The sequence below is a fragment of the Mustela nigripes genome, chromosome 6, assembly GCF_022355385.1.
Source record: "Mustela nigripes isolate SB6536 chromosome 6, MUSNIG.SB6536, whole genome shotgun sequence".
Classification (NCBI taxonomy): domain Eukaryota; kingdom Metazoa; phylum Chordata; class Mammalia; order Carnivora; family Mustelidae; genus Mustela; species Mustela nigripes.
Genome location: NC_081562.1, coordinates 102,536,160 through 102,563,251, shown reverse-complemented (window position 1 = coordinate 102,563,251; position 27,092 = coordinate 102,536,160). Strand labels below are relative to the sequence as shown.

The following is a 27,092-nucleotide window of genomic DNA, read 5'->3' as shown; positions in this document are numbered from 1 at the left end:
GCTACTGTGGAAAATAGCATCGAGGTTCCTCACAAAATGAAAAATACAACTACTGTGGGATCTAACTATTCCACTTCTGCTGATATGTTCAAAGGAAATGAAAATACCAACTCAAAAGAGGTATCTGCACTCCCACATTTATTGCAGCATTATTTACAAGAACAGGGACATGGAAACAACCTGTGTGCATCGGGGTTTGAACAGATAAGGAGTTGTGGTATTTATATGCGATGGAATATTTGGCCATAAAAAACTAGGAAATTTGGCCATTAGCTGCAACATGGATGGATCCTGAAGGCATTACACTGAGTGAAATAAGTCAGAGAAAGACAATGCTGTATGATCTAAACTTTGTCTGTTCTCACTTATATGTGGGATTAAAAAGAAACCCAAACTCATAGAAAAAGAGCACAGACTTGTGGTTCCTAGAGAAAGAGGGTTGCAGGAGGGGGGGTTGGAGGAAGGTGGTCAAAAGTACAAATCTATAGTTATAAATAAGTACTCGGGATGTAATGTTCAAGATGGTGACTGTAGCTAATGCTGCTGTATGATTCATAGAAACATTAAGGTAGTTAATGCTAAGAGGTCTCATCACAAGGAGAAAATTGTGCTTTTCTTCTTTCCTTTTTATTATATCTCTGTGAGATGATGAACATAAGCTGAACCTGTTGTAATCATTTTATAATATATGTAAATCAAACTACCATGCTATACGCCTTAAACTTAACACAGTGATGTATGTTATTTCTCAGTAAAACTGGAAAAGTCCCCGAAATCCATTTTATCCAGGAATCTTTCCTTGTAATTATCTAAATTTTTGCTTCCTTCCTTTGCATTCTCTCTGTGTTCCTTTTACTGTGGGGGTTTATACTCTCAATATGTGACTTCTGTTTTTCAAATGTGATTTATCTTCCTAGGTATATTGTATCCCATAGGGCAGGGAGTTTACAGTTGACTCTTGAACAATGCAGTAGTTAGGGGCACTGACCCCCCCCATCCCTGCAGTCAAAAGATCATGTATTTTATATATTTATATATTTACATATTTTTATATATTTTTTGGTTCCCCTTAAACTTAACTACTAATGGCTTTCTGTTGACGAGAAGCCTTACTGGTAACATAAATAGTTGATTAAAATATGCTGTGTGTTTTACGTATATGTAAACACATATATACTGTGTTCATAGTAAAGTGAGAGAAAGGAAAATGTTATTAAAGAAAATTATAAAGGAGAGAAAATATAGTATTGTGCTTTATTTATTGAAAAAAATCTGTACCTGAGTGGACGTTCAAACCTGTGATGTTGAAGGATCAACTGTACTTTCTAATTTTTATATATTTCCTTACAACACATGGATTCTTGGTTGCGGTGCTTTGTGTTTATTGCTGTCAGCACTTAAATTACAATTTTTGATTTAAAAGTTCATTTTAAACTTAATCATATGAAAGTAGTGATAGCAAAATAACATTACCAGTTTCGAGGAAAAGAGGTTATTCATGCTCACTTTTGCATTAACATTTGCCATTTTTGTACTCTGGGGTTTTGTCTAAGGTTCTTCTATTGCTGCAAGAGCCACTGCTGTGTTTCATGGCCCTCCCCGGCGCCAGCTTCATTATGCGCTCATACCTCATGGCAAAGGTGGGCGTTCCTCAGTCAGTGGGATTGTGGCCACTGTGTTTGGAGCAACAGGATTCCTGGGCCGATACGTTGTCAACCACCTTGGTAAGTAAAGTTGCTGAGTTCCGTATACTCCAGTGCCATTTATTAGGTTTGCCTAATGAGAAGCCATGAAGCATGTTTCTTTTCCATTTAGCAGTGTTACAGATTACTCCTGTCTTGGATTTATGTCATCTTGATCTGCTATACATTAAGAAGCTTACCGTGCTTACTGTATAGGATGTAGAAACAGGAATGTCGTCTCTGTAAAGTTACGGCATCTCTAGCACAGCAAAATAGGCTTTTTGTTAAACATGGTATCCATTCACTTACCATACTAGAAATTAAATATTTACCAAATCCATATTACATTAATCTTGATCCTTGTTTCAATCCATTCTTTTTTTTAGGACGTATGGGGTCACAGGTGATTGTACCCTATCGGTGTGATCCGTATGACACCATGCACCTTCGTCCCATGGGTGACCTGGGCCAGATTATCTTTTTGGTAAGAGCCTGTGTTGACAGATGTAAATTATTGAGATCATTTTTAGGAGAGAGGCAGTGTGATAAAGAAGCAGTTTCACCCAGACGGAACCGAGGGCATCCTTCATTTATCCCAGTCTCATAAACTCTTGCCCAGCAGTTGACAAATGTTTTCTGTAAAGGGCCGTGGGTAAATATTTTTATCTTTTGTAGGTCACAGAGTCTGTTCATGATTACTCAGCTCTGCCCTTCTAGCCTCAAAGTGGCTATAGATAATATATAAATGAATGGAAGTGGCTGTGTTCTAATAAAACTTTATTTATCTAGTTAGACTATAGGGTAGATTTGCCTGTGGGTCATGGTTTGCCAGCCCCTGCTCTAGGCCTGTGCCATCCAATATGGTAGCCAGTAGCTGCATGTGGCCATGGAACACTTGAAATGTGGCTAATCTTAATTAAGATGTGCTGCACTTACACACCAGCTTACACACCAGCTTTCAAAGATGTAGTACAAAGAAAATGATATCGATCATTAATAATTTTTTACATTTATTACATATTGGAATAATATTTCAGCTATATTGGGTTATTTCAGCTATATTGGGTTAAATAAAGTATATTACTAAAATGAATTTCACCTCTTTCTTTTTACTCTTTTAAATGTGACTGGTGGAAAATTTAGAATTGCCTGTGTGCCTCGTGTTATAATTCTGTGGGGCAGTGCTTCTGTAGATGGTGAGCATCACAGATACGGTGTTTTATAACTTAGTTTCCTTGGCACAGACTGAATTTAGAACAGCACTTGCTCTGCTTCCTTATTGTTATTCTTTAATCTGCAGGTTCTTCCTTTAGGCCAAGAGTTGCCAGTGGGGTGAGGTGGTGAGGAATAGGGTGAGGGGACCTTTCAAGGAGGTGATTAAAAACATGTGGGCCTTTTTGGTTGCCACCGTGACTGGAGACCATCTTGGCTTATTAGTTAGGAGTCAGGGATGCTCCCGGGGCAGTCCCTTTCCACAGAGAATTAGCACTGCCCGTAGTGCCTACAATTATCCTATTGAGAAACACTCTGGGCCTTGATGCTCTGTTTCCTGTTCTTCTGGCTAAATTGTCCAGCTTTTATCATTCTGTATGGACTTGCGTTCTTCCATGTACACACTTCCCCTTTTAAAAAATTGGTAAGCATCCTTAAGATCTTTGATATATTCATGTAGATTATTTGTGATTGCTTTTAAATTTTTACTTACTTTTGATAGCTTTTTCATTTATTCCTTACTGAATGTTCACAAGCTAAGTATAATACTATGTTGGAAATTATTGTTTCTGAAGTTTTTTTTTTTTTTCCTCTAAAATCTTGTTCTCAAATATTTTCTTGGTCTTACAGGTAGAAGAGCTTAGCTTTTTCCCTGTTTCTTTGTGACTTGACTTTATCGGTCGCTTTGTCAATCCTCTAAAGTATTTCACAAATAATAGGTGAAAATGTTGACTGGTTTGCAGATGCCGAGTCATTGGAATTGAGCTATATGATATATATCCCATACTTTCCACAGGTATTTATAGAGTGCCTGGCATTGAGTTAAACTCTGATTATGTCTTCATGAACAAGATCACAGGGAGCTTTCAGTGAGCTCTCAGAGAACACAGACTAAACCTACAACTTTTTTTTGTTTTGTTTGTTTTTTAGGGAAGGGGAAAGAGAGAATGCATGTTGAGTGCGGTCTTGGGGGGAAGGAACAGACAGAGAGAGAATCTTTTTTTTTTCTTTTCTTTCTTTTTTTTTAAATTTCTTTTCAGCATAACAGAATTAATTGTTTTTGCACCACACCCAGTGCTCCATGTAATACGTGCCCTCCTTAATACCTACCACATGGCTCTCCCAACCTCCCACCCCCCGCCCCTTCAAAACCCTCAGATTGTTTTTCAGAGCCCATAGTCTCTCATGGTTCACCTCCCCTTCCAATTTCCCTCAACTCCCATCATGGAGAGAGAATCATAAACAGGCTCTGTGCCCAGCATAGAACATAATGTGGGGCTTGATCCCACGACCTTGAGATTACGACCTGAGCTGAAATCAAGAGTTGGACGCTTAACCAACTGAACTATCCAGGCGCCCCAAACATATAACTTTGAATATAGTATTGTTTATAAAAGGGGAAAGGCAAGAAAGATAAAATGGGAAGACTTGATTATATTGTTGTTTATTTTGGAGAAGGGTGGGCCATACTAAGTGTGAGGTACTGATTTCCCTGCTTTAGTCTCTGTTGGAAACTGCTATCCGAATTACCACCTGGTTTGCTAATTTGACTGTGCTCCCTGAGCCTTATCCCTGGGAATTTGGTTTCCTTTTAATTCTTTTTCTCCAGGCTTCTCTCTTGCACCATTCTTACAGGTATGCTCCAAGCTCGAGCTTTTCTACTCTGAGTCTTCTTGGATTCTTTTTTTTCTCATCCTTGCCCTCTTTTCTTTAAAAAAAAAAAAAAAAGCCTTTTTTAGGTCTTTATGTGTAGAACTGCTTTTTTTTTTTTTTTTTAATTAGCTATGTCACTTACCATGCTGTAGATTGTATGTCTATTTTACTTGATCTTCATAGCAAACCCTTGATATGGGTTGTATTTTCAAATTTTCCATGGAGGTTGGAGAGATAACCTTGTACACAGTTCACGAAAAGCAAATGGAATTCCTGTCTGACTCCCCAGCTGTCACTCTATATGTCTCTTGTACCCCATCTCCTTCATCAGTTGTACCTAGTTCTTTCTGCTGAGGGCTTCATCTTTTGCTCGTGAGTCTGGTTTCTGGAGCCCTGTCTTTTCTAAATTGCGCAGGTTGGTTAGTGGGCCTGCTTCCTCCATCTCCACATCATTCCTTTCTCACTCTCTCTCCACTCACTCATACAGACCCCTTAGTGTTTTACCCCAAGAACTTCTTACTACTTATTAATTTCCTTTGAAATGTTTTAAAAAAATCCAATTTCATTTTTTTTCTTTCTTTTTTTCTTTTAATTAATTTTTAAAAATTAACATATAATGTATTATTAGCCCCAGGGGTACAGGTCTGTGAATTGCCAGGTTTACACACTTCACAGCAGTCACCATAGCACACACCCTCCATAATGTCCATAACCCCCCCCCCCCCCTCTCCCCCCCCCCCCCCCCAGCAACCCTCAGTTTGTTTTGTGAGATTAAGAGTCTCTTATGGTCTGTCTCCCTCCCGATCCCATCTTGTTTCATTTATTCTTTTCCTACCCCCCAAACCCCCCACGTTGCCTTGCAACTTCCTCATATCATTTTAACACAGAAAATGCTGTACCTTTTTCTGAGGTCATTTAATCCCTGGTCTCCCATTTCAGACAAGAATCGTCAATCTGACTGTAGCCTGAATCGCTCAGACATTTAGTTCTACACTGAAATCTGCCATTGACTCAGCCTGCACTTTTAGGCAGGTCACTCCTCCCTGAGTGTTGTTTTCATGTCTTTAAAGTAGAAATGACTAGATCTGGGATTATAAAGAGGAAAGAGTTAAGAAGAAAAAAGAAAATAGTCATGAATGCTCCCAATTTAATGTTAGCCTTTCAGAGATACTCCACCTATCTTCAGTCTGTATCTGGTTGCTGCAGAAGGGAAAGTCAGTTTTCCTCCCAAATGATCCTTGCTCATGGGCTCTATTTCAGGAAGGGAGATTTGGTAACCAGAGTCCCTTACAAACTTGCAGGAGGCGGTTGGATGGCCAGAAATGAATGTTCCCCACTAAAAGTGAATACTGTCTTTTCTAATTCTATCATTTAATTACCTGGATAAAATAGATACACTGTGACCTATTTATCTCCAGGAGAATCAGAGAATCAGCAGGGAGTTGGAGACCTCATGACCATTTCTCTTGTAATAAATGGAGCCTGTATGAAATGGTACCATATTATACCTACCACAGATGGCCTAGTTTGAAACTTGCCCTAATGTTTGCATCTGACTGGCTGTTGTTCTTACAGGAATGGGACGGGAGAAACAGAGATTCTATCCACAGAGCAGTGAAGCACAGCAACGTGGTCATTAATCTTGTTGGGCGAGAATGGGAAACCAAGTAAGTTTTTGCTCTTATTTTTTCTTTGCATATGCTGCCTTAGGGCTCAGTAGACATTCGCTGGGTACCTTCTAATGTCAGGAATTGTAGTTATCACATTTTTAATTAGTCCATCATTAAGCATTGATTAAACAGCTGTTTACATACTGAAAACCCCCCCTCTCAGGAGCTGCCATTGGCAGTAAGTCTGGTATAAGTGAGCAATGCGATGGGCTGCCCATAAAAAGTCAGTAGAGATCGTGTCAGTGTGGTTGGTGTCATTAGCTTGCAGGAATGACCAGTTGGTTCATGAATGGCTGATCCTTTGTTTCGATTTGTCCAGCTGGGATGGATTAGGCAGGATGATTTTGCCCATCCTACTGTTCATCCAGCTGAACATTGGTTTTCTTGTGTGAACAGTGTTCTAGATCTAGTGTTTCCATTATTAATCAAAGATGGTTTGAGTACTGGTTCAAACAGTTCTTTTTAGACTTTGTGGGTTGTTTATCAACAGCTAGTGTTTTAACCTTGCAGTTTCACAACACTTTGTTCATACCATTTTCTTAACATTTATGAAAGTTTGAAAGTCTATGTCCACCTTAGCACATTTTTCTAAGTTCCTTGGTGACTTGGAGAGTCTCATTCAACTTTAAATCTGTAGTGACTAATAACAGTGCCTTGTACAGCTTAAGCCTTAATGTTATTGTGTAATGTTAGTGTTAGTGGGTTAAACCAGTAACTGATTTTTTTAGTTTTTTTTTTTTTTTCCCCTGGGGGAAACAAAGGCCCAGGGATAAGAAGTGGGTCCCTTTTCGGCTCCCAACACTCTCCCCTTCCTTTCCAACCACTGCAGCCAGCTGTTCTTAAAGGGTCTCAGCCTTGGGATTCCTTGAGGACAGAGAATATTATGTGTGCTGATTTACAACTTACGGTAAGGTTTAAATTATGTACAGCAATGATGATGAGCAGTAGAACTTACATGTATATAAAATACACATATATATATATTAATTTTGACTTTGGGTTAAATCATTGCCATTTAAAAGTTTAACTGTGACAAATTCCAGCAATAGTATGAAAACGAGCTTACTGCAGAGAGCTTTGGAATCCCGAGTCAGGTGTTCTCAACTGATCCCCCCTTTTTTTCCTTCTTCCAGAAACTTTGATTTTGAGGATGTTTTTGTGAAGATTCCCCAAGCAATTGCTCAAGTGTCCAAAGAAGCTGGAGTTGAAAAATTCATTCATGTTTCGCATCTGAATGCTGATATTAAAAGCTCTTCTAGATATCTGAGAAATAAGGTAAGTGACAAGTTGGCTTGGGAAGTGGTTCCCAGAGCTGGAGTTTCTTGGCCCCTTTGAACCTTTGAAACATGAGTTAAGTGATAAGGATTTCTCACCGACATATCCGGAAATAAAACGGGTTTCTAATTCTCTGTATCCAGAATAGATTGATGTGTGTGATGTGTGTGTTGTGTTCTGACATACAGAAGAGTGCCTTCTGTATGCAGGGAACTATGGTAAGGGGCTTCAGAAATGGATAAAGCATTCTTACCTCTTCTTAAATGCTGCAGGTTGCTTGGGACATATTAGAATTATATAGTAAACCTCATAAAAAGTAGAGTATTATTCCTGTCTAAAGCATCCTACCCATGTCACCTACAGGTAAAAAGACCATCTTTTTTTCTCGAACATCATGCCTAGTCGTGGTCCTGTGCTGCACTTAGGGGGGTAATGGAAAGGCTGAGAATGATAGGGACAAATATTTGCCAAGGAAATCTAGTATTTAGGTTTTTTATACTTCCAGAAAGCACATTGTCATCCAGATTGTAGCTAGGGATTGACTATTCTGATTTGGGGTCATTCTGTAGCCCGAAATGTCTTTATTATCAGGGACTCCGAGGAATTGCAGTGGGGCTGTCTTTAGCGTTTGTTTTCTGCCATCATGAGCCTGCTTTGGGTCAGATTGTTCAAGACCACAGAGTTCTTTGCCAGTGGCTCCAACTTTTTGATCCCCTGCATTCTTTTATTGAACAAATGATGTGTTAAATATCTGCTGTGTACTGTATATTGTATTAGGTGGTGGGGATATAGTAGTGAATAAAACCGACACAGCCTTAGCCCCTGTCTATTTTCTAATCCATTGAGGAAAATAATTCCACTTGCGCCTGGTATTGCAAAGTAGAGAACTGTGACATAGCATATAATGGGGAAGAGAGGGCATCTGTCAGCTTGGAGCATTTAATTATTAGCATCCGAATATTCAATGTAAACTGGCTCAGACATGAAGGAGGTTTATAGGCCCCTCTATCTGAAAGATCCAGCAATAAGGAGACTTAGTCACATTGGTGCCAGTGTTCATCAGAGTTTTGGCTTTGTTTCTCTGAGATTCTTTTTTTTTTTTTCCTCTGTGATTCTTTCAGCACCTCCTTTTTGTGTAAGCTCTGTGTCTCATAGTCATGAAGTGGCTAGCAGCATGTCCAACCCTCACTGTCTTCATACCACATGGATGAGGGAGAGGGAGCATATTCAGAGATGTCCAGTCCTGTGGCTTATACCACGAGGTGGATAGTAGTGCTGGCAAATAAGGGGAGAGACACTTGAAAAGGACAGGACTGTTGGGCAGTGGTTCTTAGCCTTAGCTGCCCATTAGAATCGCTGATGCAACTTTGAAAAATCTTGCACCCTGACCAATGAAAATAGAATCTCTGGAGATAGAACTTGGGCATCAGTACTTTTAACTCTTCCTAGGTAATTCCAAAACACAGCAAAGATAAAAAATACTATATACAGAGAAGGAAGAGGATGATCCAATTTTGGACTCAGTTTGTGTTTCAGGTGTGTGTCCATCATCCAAGTAACAATGGTGAATGGGGTTTATGATACTGGAGCTCAGAAGTGAGGTCAGGTTTGGAGATATAAAACCAGTTAATTGGGGGCGTCTGGGTGGCTCAGTCAGTTGGGCGTCTGCCTTCAGCTTGGGTCACGATCCCGTGGTCCTGGGATCAGGCCCCTTCAGTGGGCTCTCTGATCAGCGGGGAGCCTGCATCTCTATCTGCCCTGCCACATGCTCATGCTCATTCTCTCTTGCTCTGTCTGTCTCTCTCTCTCTCTCCCAAATGAATAACAACATCTCTAAAAAATATAAAACCAGTTAACTGAAGCAGTGTTTGGGAATAAGATTGCCTAGTGAGGAAGTGTAGATTGAGAGAACTTTGAACAGGCCTCAGAGGGATACTCATGATTAGTGCTCTGATAGACGAGGAGGCACGTACAAAAACCCAAACAAAGATCAAGAAGGAGTGGATGTGGTGAGATGGAAGGGAAACCTGGAGAGTACAAGGTCATGGAAGCCAAGGGAAGACAGTGTCACAAGGAGGGAGTAGTTGCTTATGAATGCCAGTGAAAAGCCGAGTGAGGTGAGAACCGGAAAGTCACCTTGGACTTAGCAGTGTTGAGGTCATCTGTGATCTGATCGTGTTGAGGTCATCTGTGGTCTGATCGAGAGTGGTTTGGGTGCAAGTGTTGGGGCAGAATCTAGAGCACAGGTGAGCAAAGAGTGAGCAGGAGCTTGGGGTGGTGGGGACAGTAAGAGCAGATGGCAGTTTTAAGTGGTTTGGTAAGAAGGGGGGTGGCAAGAAGCTGGAGAACCATGTGGAGTTGGGAATCTTTTTTTTTTTTTTTTTAAAGGTGGAAGGTCTTGACATTGTGTAGGAGCTGGTGAGAAGGTGCTGCTCAAGAGTGAGACTGAGGATAAAGGAGAGAGTCAGTTGGGCAGGTTCCTGAGAAAGTGAAAGGAACTGAGTCCTGGAGCAGGGGAAGTAAGAAATAAGAAAGGGGGAGAGTTGTGGATTTTCTGGGTAGGAACTTTTAAGGTGGTTTTTGTCTGCTGCAGTGTCTTCTCTTTGGATGAGAAGGTGAAGTCATTTACTGGCAGGAAAAGAATAGTAAGGGAGGAATTTGAATAGAATAGAGAATGTTTGAAATTGTCACGGGAGAGGATAGCTAATTAGAAGAAAACAGTACTTGGGAAATGTTGAGTGCCCAGTTAAAATTAATGAAGTGAGTGCATAATGGCACCAGTTTATGATTTTTTAAATTCAGGTGTAATTGACATACATCATCTTAGTTTTAGGTGTATAATGGAATGATTTGACATATGTATATATTTTAAAATGATATCCACAATAAGTCTGGTTAACATCACCACACAGTTACAGATTTTTTTGTGATGAGAACTTTTTTTTTTTAAAGATCTTATTTATTTATTTGAGAGAGAAGGAGAGAGAGAGAGAACATGAGCGAGAGGAGGAGCAGAGGGAGAGGGCCAAGTGGACACTCCCTGTTGAGCAGAGAGCCCGATGTGGGGCTCGATTCCATGCCCCTGAGATTATGACCTGAGCCAGAATTAAGAGTCTGATGCTTAACTGACTGAGCCACCCAGGAGCCCCTTGTGATGAGAGCTTTTATGACCTACTCTTTCATTAGCAACTTCTAAATATACAATATAGTCTTATTACCAGTAGTTGCCGTGCTATATGTTATATCCTGAGACTTAATTTCTTTTATAACTGGAAGTTTGTTCCTTTTGAGCCCCTTCACCCCTGTCTTTGGCCATTTGTTCTCTGTGTCTGTGAGTTTGATGGGGTTTTGCTTTTCTTTTTTATTACATGTAGAAGTGTGATCATATGGTATTTGTCTTTGTCTGAGTACTTTGATTAGCATAATGCCTTCAGGGTCCATCCATGTTGTTGCAAATGGCAAGATTTCCTTTTTTAATGGCTGAGTAATATTGTGTGTGTGTGTTTTTGACATCTTCTTTAACCCTTTATCTCCCACTGGACACTAAGGATTTCTTCTGTATCGTGGTGATTGTAAATAGTGCTGCACTGAACACGGGGATACAGATATCTTTTCAAGTTAGTGTTTTCATTTCCTTTGGACATACTAGCAGAAGTGGAGTTTCTGGACCATATGGTAGTTATATTTTTAAGTTTCTGAGGAACCCTCATGTTGTTTCCCATAGTGGGTGTACCAATTTACATTCCCACCAACAGTGCACAAGGGTTCCTTTTTCACCATATCCTCACTAACATTGTTTCGTGTCTTTTTGATAATCGCCATGCTAATAGGTGTGAAGTGATATCTCATTGAGGTTTTGATTTGCATTTCCCTGATGATTATTGATTCTGGGCACCTTTTCATGTACCTGTTGGTCATCTGTATGTCCTCTTTGGAAAAATGTCTGTTCAGAACCTCTGCCCATTTTTTAATTAAGTAGTGTGGGGTTTTTTGTTTTGTTTTGTTTTTGTTTTTGTTTTGCTTTAGAGTTGTCCAGTTTGTGATTTTTTGTGCATTTGTTTTCCTCCAGCTCTACAGGCAGCGAGAGTGCATGGCTCAAAGAAGGAAGCTAATGTGGTTCTTTCAGAATTGGGATTTTGCCTGGTGGATGGGGAGTAAAGACAAAAGGGCTGAGGTAGTTTATCGTATTGGTAAGAGAGTGATTGAAAAGTTGGGCTGTGGAATCTAGTCTGAGGTAAGTTAGGAGGGCTTGATGTGGAGGAAAGTAGCGTCAGACTAGCGCTCCTGAGAGGGTGATGACCAGACATCTCAGGAACCGGTGATGAAGAAGCAGCAGGTAGAAGTACAGGAGACTGCCGTCTGAGAGCAGGATGTCTTCATGTAGTGCTTCAGAAGGGCAGTTGCAGTTGTTGATGTGGGTCATGACCTGAATGAGTTGAAGGGGCAGAAGTGGAGAGAGGAGGTCACTGGAGTTGAGAAGCTCCAGAAACTGAGAGGTTTAAGTTCACCTGGACATGTAGGTCACTCTCAGTGGCAGTGCAGGTGGAGAGGAAGGCTGGACAAGGTGCTGAAACCTGCATGGAAAGAGGCCTTGTCTCGGAGGCAGATGGTAACAAGCGAAGGTACTGAGGTTAGGAAACTTCCTGGCCTGTCCGCACTCCTTTGGATAGGTATGTGTGCTGCCACTTCCATATCGTGACCTCCAACCACACTCTCCTTTCTCTGGCAGCCTGCTATATTGTTGATACCATCCAGGGAACCTGTGGTTAGGAAGAAAAATGGAGGCTGGAAAAATTCTACTCTGATTTTTCTCCTTTCTTCTGTGTAGGCTTCCCTAGGATAAATATAGGAAGATGCCTAACAAGAACCATTAGAGGCAGGACAAAGGAAATATTAAACAGTGTGAAATGAATTATGAAAAGACATTTCAGAGATTTCAAGACCACAAACTTAAAATAAGTAAAGAAGACAGTAACTGGGCCTGCTCAAAAAGGCCTAGAAAGATGGATTTTTACATGAAGTGCTTCTGGACAGTAGAGTCAGATTGAAAGCTGATAGATACTACAAATGACCAGAATTGTGTTTCTTCTTCTCCTGTTTGTTTTTTTCCAAATAAAATAATCAGTGAAAGTGTTTTTACAAAAAAAAATGTATGTTATTTAGCAAAAAAAATTATGCGTAACTGACTTTCATGAATCCTACCTTAATCTGGAGAAACTGACCTTTGAAATACAAGTAACGTCCTGATAGTGGAAGGAATGCAAGCTCTAGTCACTCATCTCTGAACTCTGTTTTTTTGTTTGGTTGGTTTAGGCTGTTGGAGAGAAGGAAGTGAGAGATGTGTTTCCAGAAGCCATTATCATAAAGCCATCGGACATCTTTGGAAGAGAGGATAGATTCCTCAATCATTTTGCAAGTATGTGTTCTTTCTTGTATTCTTTCTCAGTACTAGAGAAGAGGATGCAGGTTAACCATACTGAAGCTAAGCACAAGCTAACTGGTTCTCTGACTTGGCCGACTGAGGTATATTTTCTGTCCCCCAGAAGTGCCTAGTGTGGTCTTCATTACTGTCTATGAAAACAAGCACCTTAGATTCACAGAAAGAGTGCAGTCTTGGGAGGCAGAGACTGGCTGTGGCAAGGGTATCAGGGGCAGCTTCCTTGTATGTTGAAATGGAGATGAAAATGTCTGTCTCAAGAGTGGTGTGTTCCTGAAATGAAGTAGCGCATGTCACCGTACTAGTCAATGCTTCAGTGTTGGCCTTATTTACATGTTTCGCATGAAGCCCCTCTTAACTACTTCCTCACGTTAGTCTGATTGCCAGATCCCTTGGATGTTGATTTTGAAAGACAAAGAGACAGCATTGTAGTTTGTCAGGTGCATGTAATCAGTCTTCCTTGTTTGCTTATTCGTTTTTTTAAAGATTTTATTTATGTTAGAGAGGAAGAGAAAGTGAGAGAGCATGAACAGTGGGGAGGGGTGGAGGGAGAGAGAATCTCAAGCAGACTCCGCACTGAATGCAGAGCCCGACATTGGGCTAAATCTCATGATCCTGAGATTGTGTCAGTCAGTCTTCCTTGTTAATAGGAACTTCTGTGGAATGGGATTAGGGAGTAATAAATAGGAATTTGACCATTGCTAAACTGGTATAGAAACTGCTTTCATGGGCTGGGCATCGAGTTATGCTTGCTGTCAGGCTTTCTTTGTGTAATGATTTGACTTGTCTTGGCAGAGGAAATCAGTCTCCCTGACTAAGTGATGAGAGTTTGAGATTTTGCAGGTTAAAAAAGTAACTTTTCTGTACATTTGTGGGAGTGGGAAGGGAGAATACATTTTTAAAGTCTGTGATAAGAACCCAGCTTTAGTTTCTGATTCTTTCGAATTATCAATTACCTCTCAGTGTACTCACTTATGTATTAGGAGAGGATTCTGACCCTCCTGGGAAGTACTAGAAAGTACTAGGAAATACTAGGAGGTAGCAGGATGGTTAATGAGGTGCAGTTTTATCAGTAGCTTCCTGTTTCTCCTTGTTAACTACTCATATTTTTTCATTCCGTTTTCTTTGTACAGCCTTTGCCTATGTGTATTTGTCGTTTTGCGAGATTTTTTTTTTACTGATTTATTTAGACTATATATTAAAGGTATACATCTTTTGTTATATTTACTTTTATTTTTTGTTGTTGTTGGCTTATTACATTGCTTTAAATTTATAGATTTTATTTTATTTTTCTATAAAGATTTTATTTATTTATTTGACAGACAGAGATCACAAGTAGGCAGAGAAGCAGGCAGAGAGAGAGGAGGAAGCAGGTTCCCTGCTGAGCAGAGATCCCGATTAGGGGCTCGATCCCAGGATCCTGGGATCATGACCTGAGCTGAAGGCAGAGGCTTTAATCCACTGAGCCACCCAGGTGCCCCCAGATTTTATTTTTTAAGAGTAGTTTTAGGTTTATAGAAAAGTTGAGTGGAAAGCACCGAGTTCTCATATACCTTTTAACCCCTTGATCTCTGCCCACAATGGTTTTCTCTGTTTTTTTTGTTGTTGTTTGTTTGTTTTTTTCTTTTTAAGGTTTTATTTATTTATTTGACAGCACAAGTAGGGGGAACAGCAGAGGGAGAAGGAGAAGCAGACTCTCCACTGAGCGGGGAGCCCATTGTGTGCTCGATCCCAGGACTCTGAGATCATGACCTGAGCCGAAGGCAGACGCTTAGCCTACTGAGCCACCCAGGCACCCACTTTTCCTATTATTAACACCTGGCATTAGGGTGATATATTTGTGAAATTGATGAGCCAATATTGATACATTTTTATTAACTCAAGTCCATAATTTACATTAGGATTCATTCTTCATGTTGTACATTCTGTGAATTTTGACAAATGTATAGTGACATCTACCTACCATTAGAGTATTATAGAGAATAGTTGCATTGCCTTAAAAATCTCCGGTGCTCGACCTACTTATTCTTCCTTCCTTACCCTGCGACACTCACTCCAATACCTGACAGCCACTCATCTTTTTCTGTCTCCATAGTTTTGCCTTTTCTAGAATATCATATAGTTGGAATCATGTGCTGTGTTGCCTGTTCATATTGGTTTCCTTCACTTAGCCTCTGCATTTAAGCTTCCATCATGTCTTAATATGGCTGATAGCTTATTTCTTTTTTTTATAGCTGAACAATATTCCATTTTATGTATGGACCACAGTTCATTTATCCACTTTAGATATTTTTATCTTGTGTTTTTTCACCCTGATTGCTCATGTCTTTTCACATTCTATGTTAATTTCCAATTTAAGAAAAATTGTGATGAAAAACATATAAAATTCACTGAGGTGCGTGGATGGCTCAGTCGGTTACACTTCTGACTCTTCATCTCAGCCCAGGTCTTGATATCAGGAGTTGTGAGTTCAGGCTCCGTGTTGGGCTTTGCACTGGGCAGGGAATGTCCTAAATGAATAAATGAATTAATTAAAATAAAACAAAATTTATCTTCTGCTTTGGACTGAATTATGTCATTGTCTTCCCTCTGTTCCCCAAATTCATTTCTTATCTGTTTTTACTTTTGTTTCCTATTTTATAGTATCATAGCCAAGAAATCATTGCTACATCCAGTGTCATGAAGCTTTCCTCCATATTTTCTTATAAGGATTTTGTAGTTGTACCTCTTATGTTTAAGTCTTTGATCCAATTTGAGTTAATTTTTTTATATGGTGTGAGGTAAAGGTCCAACTTTATTCTTTTATATGTGGATATTCAGTTCCCCCAACATCATTGAAACTAATGTCATTGAAAACACTGTCATTTCCCCATTGAATGGTCTTGGCACTGTGTCAAAAAAATCATTTAACCATACATATAAAAGTTATTTCTCCCTATTCTATTCCACTAGCCTATATGTCCATCTTTATGCCACTGTTCGGATCTTGATGTTTAGCTTGGTACTAAGCTTTGAAATCTCCCCCTCCCTGCAATAATCTAACTTTGTTTTTCTTTCTCAAAATAGTATTGGCTATTTGGGATCCCTGAAGATTCCATATGAATTTTAAGATGGAGCTTTTATACTTTTGCAGAATACACCATTGGGATTTTGATAGGGTTTGCATTACCAGTAGATTCTTTGGGTAGTTTGACATGAATATGAGATGGATTTCTATTTATTTGTGTCTTCATTAAATTTCTTTCAGGAGGAGTGCCTGGGGGGCTCAGTTGGTTAAGCATTCCACTCTTGGTTTTGGCTCAGATTATGATCTCAGGGTCGTGGGATAAAGCCTGTGTCGGGCTCTGCCCTCAGCTTGGAGTCTGCCTGACATTCTCTCTCTCCCCCTTTCTCTGTCCCTCTTCCCATTCTCTTTCTTTCTCTCTCTCACATAAATAAATAAATCTTTAAAAAAAATTTTTCAGCATGTTTTATAGTTTTCAGTGTGCAAGTTTTTAGCCAACTTGGTTACATTTATTCCTGAGTGTTTCATTCTTTTTGATGCTTTTATAAATAATGTCTACTTTAAAAAATTTTTGTAAGGCTTTTTTTTTTTTACCTTTACTTTTAATCCATTTGGTATTTGCTTTGGTTTATGGTGAGATAGAAGCCTTTTCTCCCTCCCTTTCGTCCTCTCTTTTTTTCTCATTTTAATAAATGATTGTCTCAACACCATGTATTAAATAATCTTTTCATTTCCCACATGTTTGTGGTAATGTAGTCATCATATTCTAAATTCCCATTTTTTTATCAGAGTCTCTTTCCGAGTTACCCATATGTATTGCTGATCTATTGATTCCCATGTTCCTCCTTGGGATGGGGTGCAGTAATTGTCCGGTCTTGGGAGTGGCCGTGCACCAAGTGGCCAAGCCATTTGACCATTTTCCCTTCCTTTCCACGTCCTTCAATATTTGGCCTGGCTGCCCATTAGCTTTCTCAGTGTCAGCTATGTTTATTCCGTTATTTCGATTATGCAGAATGATTCTGCTAACCTGGAGCATGTGGAGTTTGGTGGGCTTCTAGTAGTTGAGGACTTCTTAGCATACTTCTCTTTCTTCTGCCAGATATTCGCTGGTTTGGTGGTGTACCTCTTATTTCCTTGGGCAAGAAGACGGTGAAACAACCAGTATACGTAAGTACCCTGGATGAAGGGGCTTTGGCTGGGTCCAGATCAGGTGATCCATTTTCTGGTTTTAATCTACTCCTGTAGCTCCATCATTTTCTTCTTTTCAACTTGCTCCAACTGCTTGCCTCTCAGTTTACCTAAGAGGCACATGTATCTCTGCGTTCACTTGTTCACTCACATAAGAAAAATAAGTTGAATGTGCCAGGCACACTGTATACATCCCTGGGAACATCGAGATATGAATGAGACACAAATTGCTCTCCTGACGTTGGCCTCAGTCAGAGGCAGGCTTGCAAAGCATTTGTCATGCAGTGTGGTAAGTGCTGTGATGGGGAGAGGATTATGTAATTACAGCAGAGGGACACTGAATCCAGGCTTCAGGGTCAGGGACAGCATCCCACAGGGAACATCTAAGGTGAGACCTCAAAGATAACTAGTAGCATGTAAGATGAAGGGGGTTGGGGAGGAGCATTCCAAGCAGAAGGAACAGAAGTACAGGGGTCCAGAGGTAAGAACATGTTGGGTTCCATAAGAGCTTGTCAAAGCCAGGCTTTCTTATCTGTGGCACTGTTGACATTTTGGTCTTTGTTGGAGGGGCTGTTGTAGAATGTTTGGCAGCATTCCTGGCCACTAACCACCAGATGGCAGTAGCACTACCTCCCTAGTTGTGACAGCTATAAATATCTCCAGGCATTTTGCCAAAAGGGCCTTCCAGGTGAGGCTAAAATCACCCCTGTTGAAAACCACAGGGTCTGTTTATATGTGCCTATATCAAATGGGCAAGTCAGAATAGTAGGATATTGGCAGTTCCGGAGGATTCTGCCTACTAATTTGTGACAGCTTGGTAACAGCGTTAGGACGAGTGTTAAGGGGTGAGATTGCAGAGATAGTGGGCACAGTCTAGTCAAAGGGCCTCAGCAGCCGTCTGAGCGTGAACATGTGCTGACCAGAAAAAATATTTAGGTGAACCTTCCAATATGCAGATCATTTAAAGCCTTGAGGAGTGGGTTTTTTAAGGAGCTTTTTCAAATGGACAGTGCCATTATTTTAATTCCTTTTTATTATTTTTTATTTTTTGGTTGTGACTGATGTGGCCTGCTTTCATTCCTCCCACCCTCCCTTTCCCCATCCCTGTTTTTCTCTTTTGACAATTACTTAAACATGTGTTACGATTTCTTATAGGTTGTAGATGTATCAAAAGGAATTATTAATGCAATTAAGGATCCAGATTCCAGAGGGAAATCTTTTGCCTTCGTTGGGTAGGTGACTAGAGTTTGACCTTAAAATTGTGCTCCCTGTTAAAATGAACAAATTGTAATGATTTATAAGAACAGTAACTTCTAAACATGTCACTACAGTTTTATTTGTTGCATTTTTAGTTTTTTTCCTCTACGGTATTTATTCCAGAAATTTTATTCACTAGCCCCAAGATCAGTGTGTTTCAAAGAGCTGTCCAAAGTCCGCTATAGTCAGAATCTCCTGAATGGTTCCTTTAAATCAGAATTTTGAGTGAACTGGGGAATCTGCTTTAATAAGTGATTTTTCTCTCATCAAAGTCTGAGAAAACCAACTGCCCTAGACTATTACATATACTTTGTCCAATGATCACCAAGGATGGTTTTGTACTATTCCAGTGATGTTTTTAACATATAAAAGGATATTATTATAGATTCAAAAACACAAACAGAACACTTTTAGGGAGTAAGTACAGTTGTAAAATTAAATTGCTTTTGATAGAGTATCGCAATGTGCCCAAATGGTTGGAGATGGCTGGTTTTGGGTACAGTAGTGTATTGTGATGCTGATCGTTCATGATATGCCGTCTTTGCTGTTAGGACACATGGGGCACAGTTAAGCTATGTGACTTGCCTGATTTTCTTAAATCTTGCTTCAGCTGGGTTTAGAACCTCTTTTCTGACTTAATTAAAACTAAAAAGTAAAGATTCAGTCTGCCAGGTTGATAGGTACTAAATCCACCTAAAAATTGGCCCAGAACCCTATCGTCCTATGAAACAAACTGATGACACCTGATGTCCATGAAAGGTGAGAATCTGATTAACAATTAAGTGATAGCATAATTTCTAAGAAATATTTGCTTCCAGGGACACCTGGGTGGCTCAGTTGGTTAAGCCGCTGCGTTTGGCTCAGGTCATGACCCCAGGATCCTGGGATCGAGTCCCACATCGGGCTCCTTGCTCAGTGGGGAGCCTGCTTCTTTCTCTGCCTCTGCCTGCTTGTGTTCTCTCTCTCTCTGACAAATAAATAAATAAAATGTTTAAAAAAAAAGAAAAGAAAAGAAATATTTGCTTCCAGAGAAAAGATGCTTTTCTCTCTAAGCCAGGAAGCATAGTATATATTCTGAGAATTATGAATTCATACATTGTTATGTTTTTCACTTGTTGAAGGCTTAGTTTAGTAAAATTGTCAGTGTTAAAAACCATATTACATTTCTATATCTAGCAGCTGCAGGATGTATGCCTTTCTCTGAGTTCCTCATTCACTGTGTTAGCATAGTTATATACTCCAGGAGAATTAGCTACAAAAACTGTGTTCAGCTCAGGGTCCATAAATCACTAGACTCAAAGACGTCTGATCCTAGTCAGACTAGGATTCCGATGACAAGAAAATAGAACTGTCTTTACAGACTTTGCTTACTACTTGCTGGAAATAACTCTTAGCCCTTTCCCTTTTTACCTTGAGGGAAAGAGACCTCCAGTCTCTTTCCTAGGCTGTGGTGCGCCATACTTGTTTGGCACATTGGTGGGAGAGTAGTGCTCGGCATGGCAATGTACGTATTTTGTGACTAGCGTAAGTGTAGCTAGGCATCTGTGTATCTCTTTCTGTCTCTTTAGCACAGGGGAAAACTTGGCTTATTTCTCAGCACTTTGAGGTGAAGACAGAAGCATAAGACCTTAATTTTGCTCCTAGTTTTTTCATAGTTTTTAACTATAGGATTTTGGTCCATCCATCATTTGTTCATTAAATACCTATTATAGACCCATATATACATAAAAATGTGAGAACTGATAAAATCAGCAAGGTCACAAGGTACAGGATCAGCATATGCAGCTGGGTTTCTATATATTTGCAGATGAACAATCTGAAAATAAAAATAAAATAATTTTATTCACAATAGCATCAAAAGAATAAAATACTTAGGTATAAATTTAACAAAAATAAGACTTGTATCTAGAACATTGCAAAACACTGCTGAGAGAAATTAAAAAAGAGTTAAGTAAACAGAAAGACATCTCATGGTCATGAACTGAAAGAGCCAATATTGTTAAAATGGCAGTTTTCCCCAAATTCATCTGTTGATTCAAGCCAATCCTATCCATATTCCAGGAGATTTTTTGTTTTTTTGTTGTTTTTTGCTTTGGCAAAAATTGGCAAATGAATTCCAAATTTATATGAAAATGCAGAGATCCACAATAGCCAAAACCAATTTGACAAAGAAGAATAAAGTTGGAGTACTTAAATTTCCTAATTTCAAAACTTACTCTAAAACCATAGTTATAAAGACTGATACTGGCATGAGAATAGAATATAGATGAATTATCAGAATTGATAGTCTAGAAATCAACCTTTGTGTTTATAGATGATTGATTGTTGACAAAAGTGCTGTGACACTTCAGTGGGGAAAGAATAATCTTTTCCTTAAATGGTCCTGGGAGATCCATATGCAAAAAAGTTGAACATGGGGCCTTAACTTCACACAATACATGAAAAAATTAACTCAGAATATATTAGAGTCCTAAATGTAAGAGTTAATGTTATAAAACTTTTGGAAGAAAAATGATCTAGACCTTGGGCGAGGCAGAGTTTTATTTTATTTTATTTTTTTAAGATTTTATGTATGTATGTGTGTGTGTATGTGAGTATTTTAGAGTGCGAGTAGGGCGAGGAGCAAAGGGGGAGGGGGAGAGAGGGTGAAAGACTGTCAGGCAGACTCGGCATTGAGTGCGGAGCTGGACATGGGGCTCGATCTCATAACCCAGAGGCATGACCAGAACCAAAACCAAGAGTTGGATGCTTAACCGACTGAGCCACCCAGGTGCCCGTAGGCAGAGATTTTTTTGATGTGCTATCAACAGCATACTTCATAAAAATAGATAAAAGTGATAAAAATCATAAAAAATGATAAAAATAGACTCCACCAAAATGAAAAACTTTTGTATTTCAGAAGGCTCTGTTAAGAAAATGATGATAAGTGGGGAGATCATCCACTAAAAGGCAGGGGATAGGTCAGAGAGGTATATGGAAACCTTGAGGGACTGGGGAAAAGACAGGAAGTTTTCCCGGGGAGCACAGAAGAACAGCTCTTAGGAGAGCAGAGTAAGGTAGCACAGCGGAACAGAGTCTTCTGTTCGAAGTTAGTGATCAGAAATATAGGTGAAGTCAGTTAGTCCCGTTGTATTATTTCTCCAATTCTGTCTTTCTGGGGTTCTGACACAAGGAAGACAGATACTTGTATGAACCAGAAGAGGGACTTGGCTATGCTAGTATAGTGGAGAGACAGCTGGGGGCAAGGTTTTGCTGAGGGTATTTGCAAAGGAATGACTATAATGCGGAACCATGAAAGCTTAGCTGGGAAGGACACAGGCTTCAGTGTGCCTTTCTCTGTGAGTGGAGGCACTTAAACGGGTCTTTGAGTCACAGTTAATGGAACACAAAGTGCTTCAGAGCAACTGAAGAGCAAGTGTATTACATATAATTAGTTTACCCCTGATACCAGTATTGCTTGTCATAGTGAAGATTACAGATTGTTTTTTGGCATAGCATGTATGCCCTGCAGTGATCCTTACACATCCTTCTGGAACTTGAAGGAAGCTATTTGAGGCCTTTGTCAGATAGTTTCCCTCGCTGACATTTTCATGGTTTTTTTGTTTTTGTTTTTGTTTGTTAAAGTGTCAGAATGAGGAGTTTCTCGCTTATTAATCACGTTTATTCAGCTCTTGAGCTCTCACAGACTTTCTGAGGCAAAGGGGTCTAAGCAAACGGGTGAAGAGATATTAAAATGTATTATAAGCAATAATAATTATTAAAACTAGGTTATACCAGGACAAAACTGTTCAGATCTGTGGAACAGAAGCAGCCTCAGGTATATGTAAGAATATAGTATGTGACATTTCAAAATATGGGGAAAGGGTAGATCATTCAGTAACTGGTATTATATCTACATAAGGTAAAGATAAAATACCATTTACTGAATGATCTACCATGTTATGGATTAAAGAATCTCAAAACATTAGAAAGATATGTAGAGGGGCACCTGTTTGGCTCAAGTTGGTTAAACATCTGCTTCAGCTCAGGTCATGATCCTGGAGTACCAGGATCGAGCCCCACATTAGGCTTCCTGATCAGTGGGCAGTCTGCTTCTCCCTCTGACCCTACCCCTCTCATGCTCTCTTTCTCAAATAAAATCCTTTAAAAAAAAAAAAGTGGGAATTTATGTCACTAGTTACTAAAGAAGGATTTTCTTTTCTTTTCTTTTTTTTTAAAGATTTTATTTATTTATTTGACAGACAGAGATCACAAGTAGGCAGAGAGGCAGGCAGAGTGAGAGAGAGGAGGGAAGCAGGCTCCCTGCCGAACAGAGAGCCTGATGCGGGCCTCGAACCCAGGACCCTGAGATCATGACCTGAGTCGAAGGCAGAGGCTTTAACCCACTGAGCCACCCAGGTGCCTAAGAGGGATTTTCTAAATATAAAATCAAACCATAAAATATATCAGAACTTTTGCTTAAGTGAAATATTTAAACTTGTGTATGTCACAAAACAAACATTAAAAAGCAAAATACAAACAGCAAAAAATATTTCCAACTATGCCATTAAATGTAAAGAATTCTGGGGCACCTGTGAGGCTTAGTCAGTTGAGTGTCTGCCTTTGGCTTGGGTCCTGGTCCCCAGGTCCTGGAATCGAGCCCCGCATCAGGCTCTCTCCTCGGTGGGAGTCTGTCTCTTCCTCTCCCCTCTCCCTACGCATCATCACATGTATGCACAAGCACCCCCCCCCCCCATATAAAGCATTCTTAGAAATCATTCTTTGTAGATAGGGCTTCAGGAAGAAAGAGAGAAATGAAGTGTATGTGGCCAAAACTATATAAAGAAAAAAAAATCTCTGTCATTAAAGTAATGCAAATCAGAATGTTGGGGTACCATTATTAGGGCAGATTGGCAGCAGTTTTATGATTAAACTCCTTTTTGGTGAGGGGGCTGCTAGCATTTTATGTGAATTTATGTGAATTGATACGACCTTTTTGGAAGGCAGTTTGGAAATATTCAATAAAAGCTTTAAATTTTCCAAGCATAGTTGGAGCCAATTCCATTGTAGAATACACTGTAAATACATAATTATGGATAAGTACAAATATTTACTGTAAGAGTGCCATTGAAGCATTATCTCATAAAAGAAAAATATATTTTAATTACTTAAATATCCCCGAGACTGGGAATTTATCCAATAGTTATGATTGTATGCAGTGCAATTTATGTGCTGTTAAACATGCACTAGAATATTGAGTGACATAGAAAGGTGATTGGGATTTAATGTTAAATGAAAGGCATTACAGAATAGGAAGACCTGTGTAATCTTACATTTGTAAAAACAAAAAAATGTGTATTTGTAAGGGGATGAGAAGGCTGCATTAAATATATTAACTTTATCTCTGATGGAATTGTGGGTGAGTTTTCTTTGTGCCAATCTGTATTAACTATAGTGCTATGTGTTTCGTCTTTCATAAGAAAAATGTTAGTTTGTTAAACTTAAAAAGAAAATTTGCAAGGAGCGAATAATTTGGGGAACTACAAATTTTCTTTTGGTAGGCCCAATCGGTACCTCCTTTTCGACCTGGTGCAGTATGCCTTTGCTGTGGCTCACAGACCCTTCCTGCCATATCCTTTGCCACATTTTGCCTATCGGTAAGTAAGTGGTTCTTTTTATGCCTTCTAAAATAGAGCTAACGCCATACATTTGTTTGTAATGCTGTCATCTAGGGTTATAGGGAGAATGTTTGTTACAGTAGAGCTTCTGAATCTCTAACTCGGAGGTGCTTCTGATGTCTTGGTGTTACTCTAGGACAGAACCAGAAGAGTCAAAGAAAGGGAGATGTGCTTAGTGTGGGTGAGAAAAACAATGTGTATTAAGAGGTTAAATCTGCAGTTCTTCAAATTCTCTCATTAGAAACCGTTGGTTTTAATTTGGAGAAGTGTCTTGCTTAGCAGATTGTATAAAGGAACAATCAGGTTTCCCTTTGTTTCAAACCTCTCTCCCAGATGTGGGAAAGGATCTTTCTTTATTAAACCAATCTGGTCACATCACTGGGGAAAGGAGCTGGGTTGATTCACTCTTGATCTTGTGATATCTTATCTTCTTTCTTCATGTCTTGCTTCTTGATTCACTTCTTCCCTTTGCAGGTTTAGAATATCAGAATGATCATGTCACAACTTCGTGGTCTGGTCGGGGAGACCTTCGCATCCAGTTTGCCAGGGATTGACTTACAAACCAACATGGCATTTCACTCCTGAATTCATTCAACAAATATTTCCCAAATGCCCTCTATGTCTGAGGCAAGGCACTAGAGACTCAAGATATTATTCTAAATCCTTAAAAAGCTTGTGATCTAACACAGGTATTGGAAAAATAGGCAGACTGCAGCGTGATGATACTGTTCATTGGGGTGTTCTGTTTGTTAAGTCGTCTCCTTCATCCTCAGTACTCTGAGTGACGTGGGTAGGGAAGAGCACAAAGTGCACGTGAAGGATTAGAGTTGGGGGCCAAGCACGAGGAATACCTCTGTTTAAAGGACCTGCAGTGTCAGAGAAATTTATCAAGAGGCTCAAAGCGAGTCATCAGACATTTAGGTGAAAGAAGTGAAACATTTGGAAGCCTAGATAGGGATAGGAGGGGGTGTTTTAGGGAGGAAATGACTGTTTCAAGAAGGGGATCCTGGCTATTTGTTCACTTCTGTGTCTCCCACACCTGGAAAAGTGCTTGGCACTTTGTCAGTGTTTGTGGAATGAAAGGCTACAGAAAAGTCAGACGAGGTGAAGGACTTAAAAGTATCCACTGGAGTCAGTAGTGAGGTCATTTTGATAGTGGCTTTGGTGCAGTTCAGGGGCCATAAGCCAGACTGCAGGGAGCTGCTTTCTTGGCTGAGCAGGAAATTGAGAATTACCGCGTAGTGGAGTTGGCATATGTACACGGAGTGGCCTGTCGAGGACACAGAAGTGGAGAATAGAAGTTCTCTGTTAACACCCAGCCAGAGCACAGAGTTGGAGGTTTGCTGTGCGTGTTTTAATTATGCTGTAATAGTCCAGTATAGTGCCATCTGGACCGGTTGTCTGGACTCTGAGACTTTATTTGCTCCTGGAGAAATTCTGACCCATCTTCAGCTTGCTTTTTAATTTTTTTATGCATACTAGAATGATGTTTTTAAGTTTTTAGAAAGCTGTGGAGCCCCGCATTCAGTGACCCACTGGAGGCCTACGAGGTAAATCAGATAGAGGCAGAGCTGCTCTAGCTGTAGTGATGGGTGTCCTCAGAACCTGAACACCCAGCCTTTGCCCCAGTGCTCTGTGGGGAGCCTGAGGAATTCCTAGGGTTCCCTGGACTCAGGGTGAGACCCCCTGCTCCGAGGATACTTAACAGGAGCTCGGCAGATAAGGAAAACCTTTTTAACCCTATTTTCATAAGAGTGGAGAGAGAGATGCCATTAATTGAGGCAGGTGGTACTCTTGTCCTGGGTTTTCTGTTTGCTTCCTGATTTGAATCATTTGTCTTAGGCATCTCCTTACTTTTCAAGTTTTTTGGTTCCCTTGGGATATTTTTTGTTTGTTTGTTTGTTTTTGTTTGTTTTGTTTTGTTTTTTTTTGCGGCGGGGGACCCTGTTTTTAAGGATTACAATTTGCATCTTCCTTACTACTTGGCTTGCCCGGTGTTTTTAACAGAAGCATATCTGAATGTGTGAGGTTTAAATTAGATTAGATGGCATTGACTTCTCTGAACGTCAGATATTTTTGTTTATTTTGTTGGTAGTAACGGCTTTATTTTAATTTTCATTTGTTCGGATTTGTTGTATCTTCCGTGGAGAACAGGACTGCCACAAGCTACGGCAGTCGGGCTGGGTTAGCTTAAAAGGAAAGGTAAACTCACATGTAGGGGTGCCAGGGTATTGGTTATTTATTTTTTTTTTTAAGATTTTTTTATTCATTCATTTGACACAGAGAGAGAGAGATCACAAGTAGGCAGAGAGGCAAGCAGAGAGAGGGGGAAGCAGGCTCCCTGCTGAGCAGAGAGCCCGATGCGGGGCTCGATCCCAGGATCCTGAGATCATGACCTGAGCCTAAGACAGAGGCTTAACCCACTGAGCCACCCAGGCACCCCATTGGTTATTTTTTTAAAAACAAAACAAAACAAAACAGTCAGTGAGCTTCCACCTGTATGGCAGCCTTTCTCCCGGTGCTTCTTGGAGGCCAGCTTGAGTACTGGGTGTGGAAATGCTATCACATGCGCCATATTTATTCCTTTTTCTAGGTGGGTAGCACGACTCTTTGAAATGAGTCCGTTTGAACCCTGGACGACAAGGGATAAAGTGGAGCGGGTGAGTATGTGATGAATATCTCTCCGGCCAGGTACTGGGCAGAGAACTACAGAGATGGATAAGTTAGAATTGATTTTTGTTTGCTTGCTGGGTTATTTGCATGCTGTTGTCCATTATCCTTCTATCTGAAGCAAGCCCTGCAGCTTGGGCCGTGAAACTCACCCCACCTCAGCCTTCTCGGGCTGTGGGGATGCTCCCTTGGCTTCTCTCAGATGTGATCTGTTTTCCTTCTCGGCTAGATCATTCCCAACAGCACACAAACATGCCTTCAGGGCTCTATTTTTTTTTAAAGGTGAAGCCCTCCCTTGTCCCTTCTAGCCACCGTCCTGTTTGTCTGGGTCCGTTTGAGTCGTAACTCTTCAGAAGAGCTCTCTGTTCCTGCTGTTAACCATTGCTT

At 40.1% G+C, this 27,092-nt stretch overlaps 1 protein-coding gene across 1 annotated transcript in view; it reads left to right on the top strand.

Annotated features, from left to right (window-relative positions):
- The window catches only part of NDUFA9 (NADH:ubiquinone oxidoreductase subunit A9), a 236,501-nt gene that overhangs the window by 5,425 nt on the left and 203,984 nt on the right, over nt 1–27,092 (top strand). Inside the window, exons 2-10 of the mRNA XM_059404550.1 lie at nt 1,554–1,724; nt 2,069–2,166; nt 6,123–6,214; nt 7,351–7,492; nt 12,806–12,908; nt 17,033–17,100; nt 18,277–18,353; nt 23,919–24,014; nt 26,629–26,695. Of these exons, the coding sequence (XP_059260533.1) occupies nt 1,554–1,724; nt 2,069–2,166; nt 6,123–6,214; nt 7,351–7,492; nt 12,806–12,908; nt 17,033–17,100; nt 18,277–18,353; nt 23,919–24,014; nt 26,629–26,695 (914 nt within the window). The remainder of the gene's footprint in view (nt 1–1,553; nt 1,725–2,068; nt 2,167–6,122; nt 6,215–7,350; nt 7,493–12,805; nt 12,909–17,032; nt 17,101–18,276; nt 18,354–23,918; nt 24,015–26,628; nt 26,696–27,092) is intronic.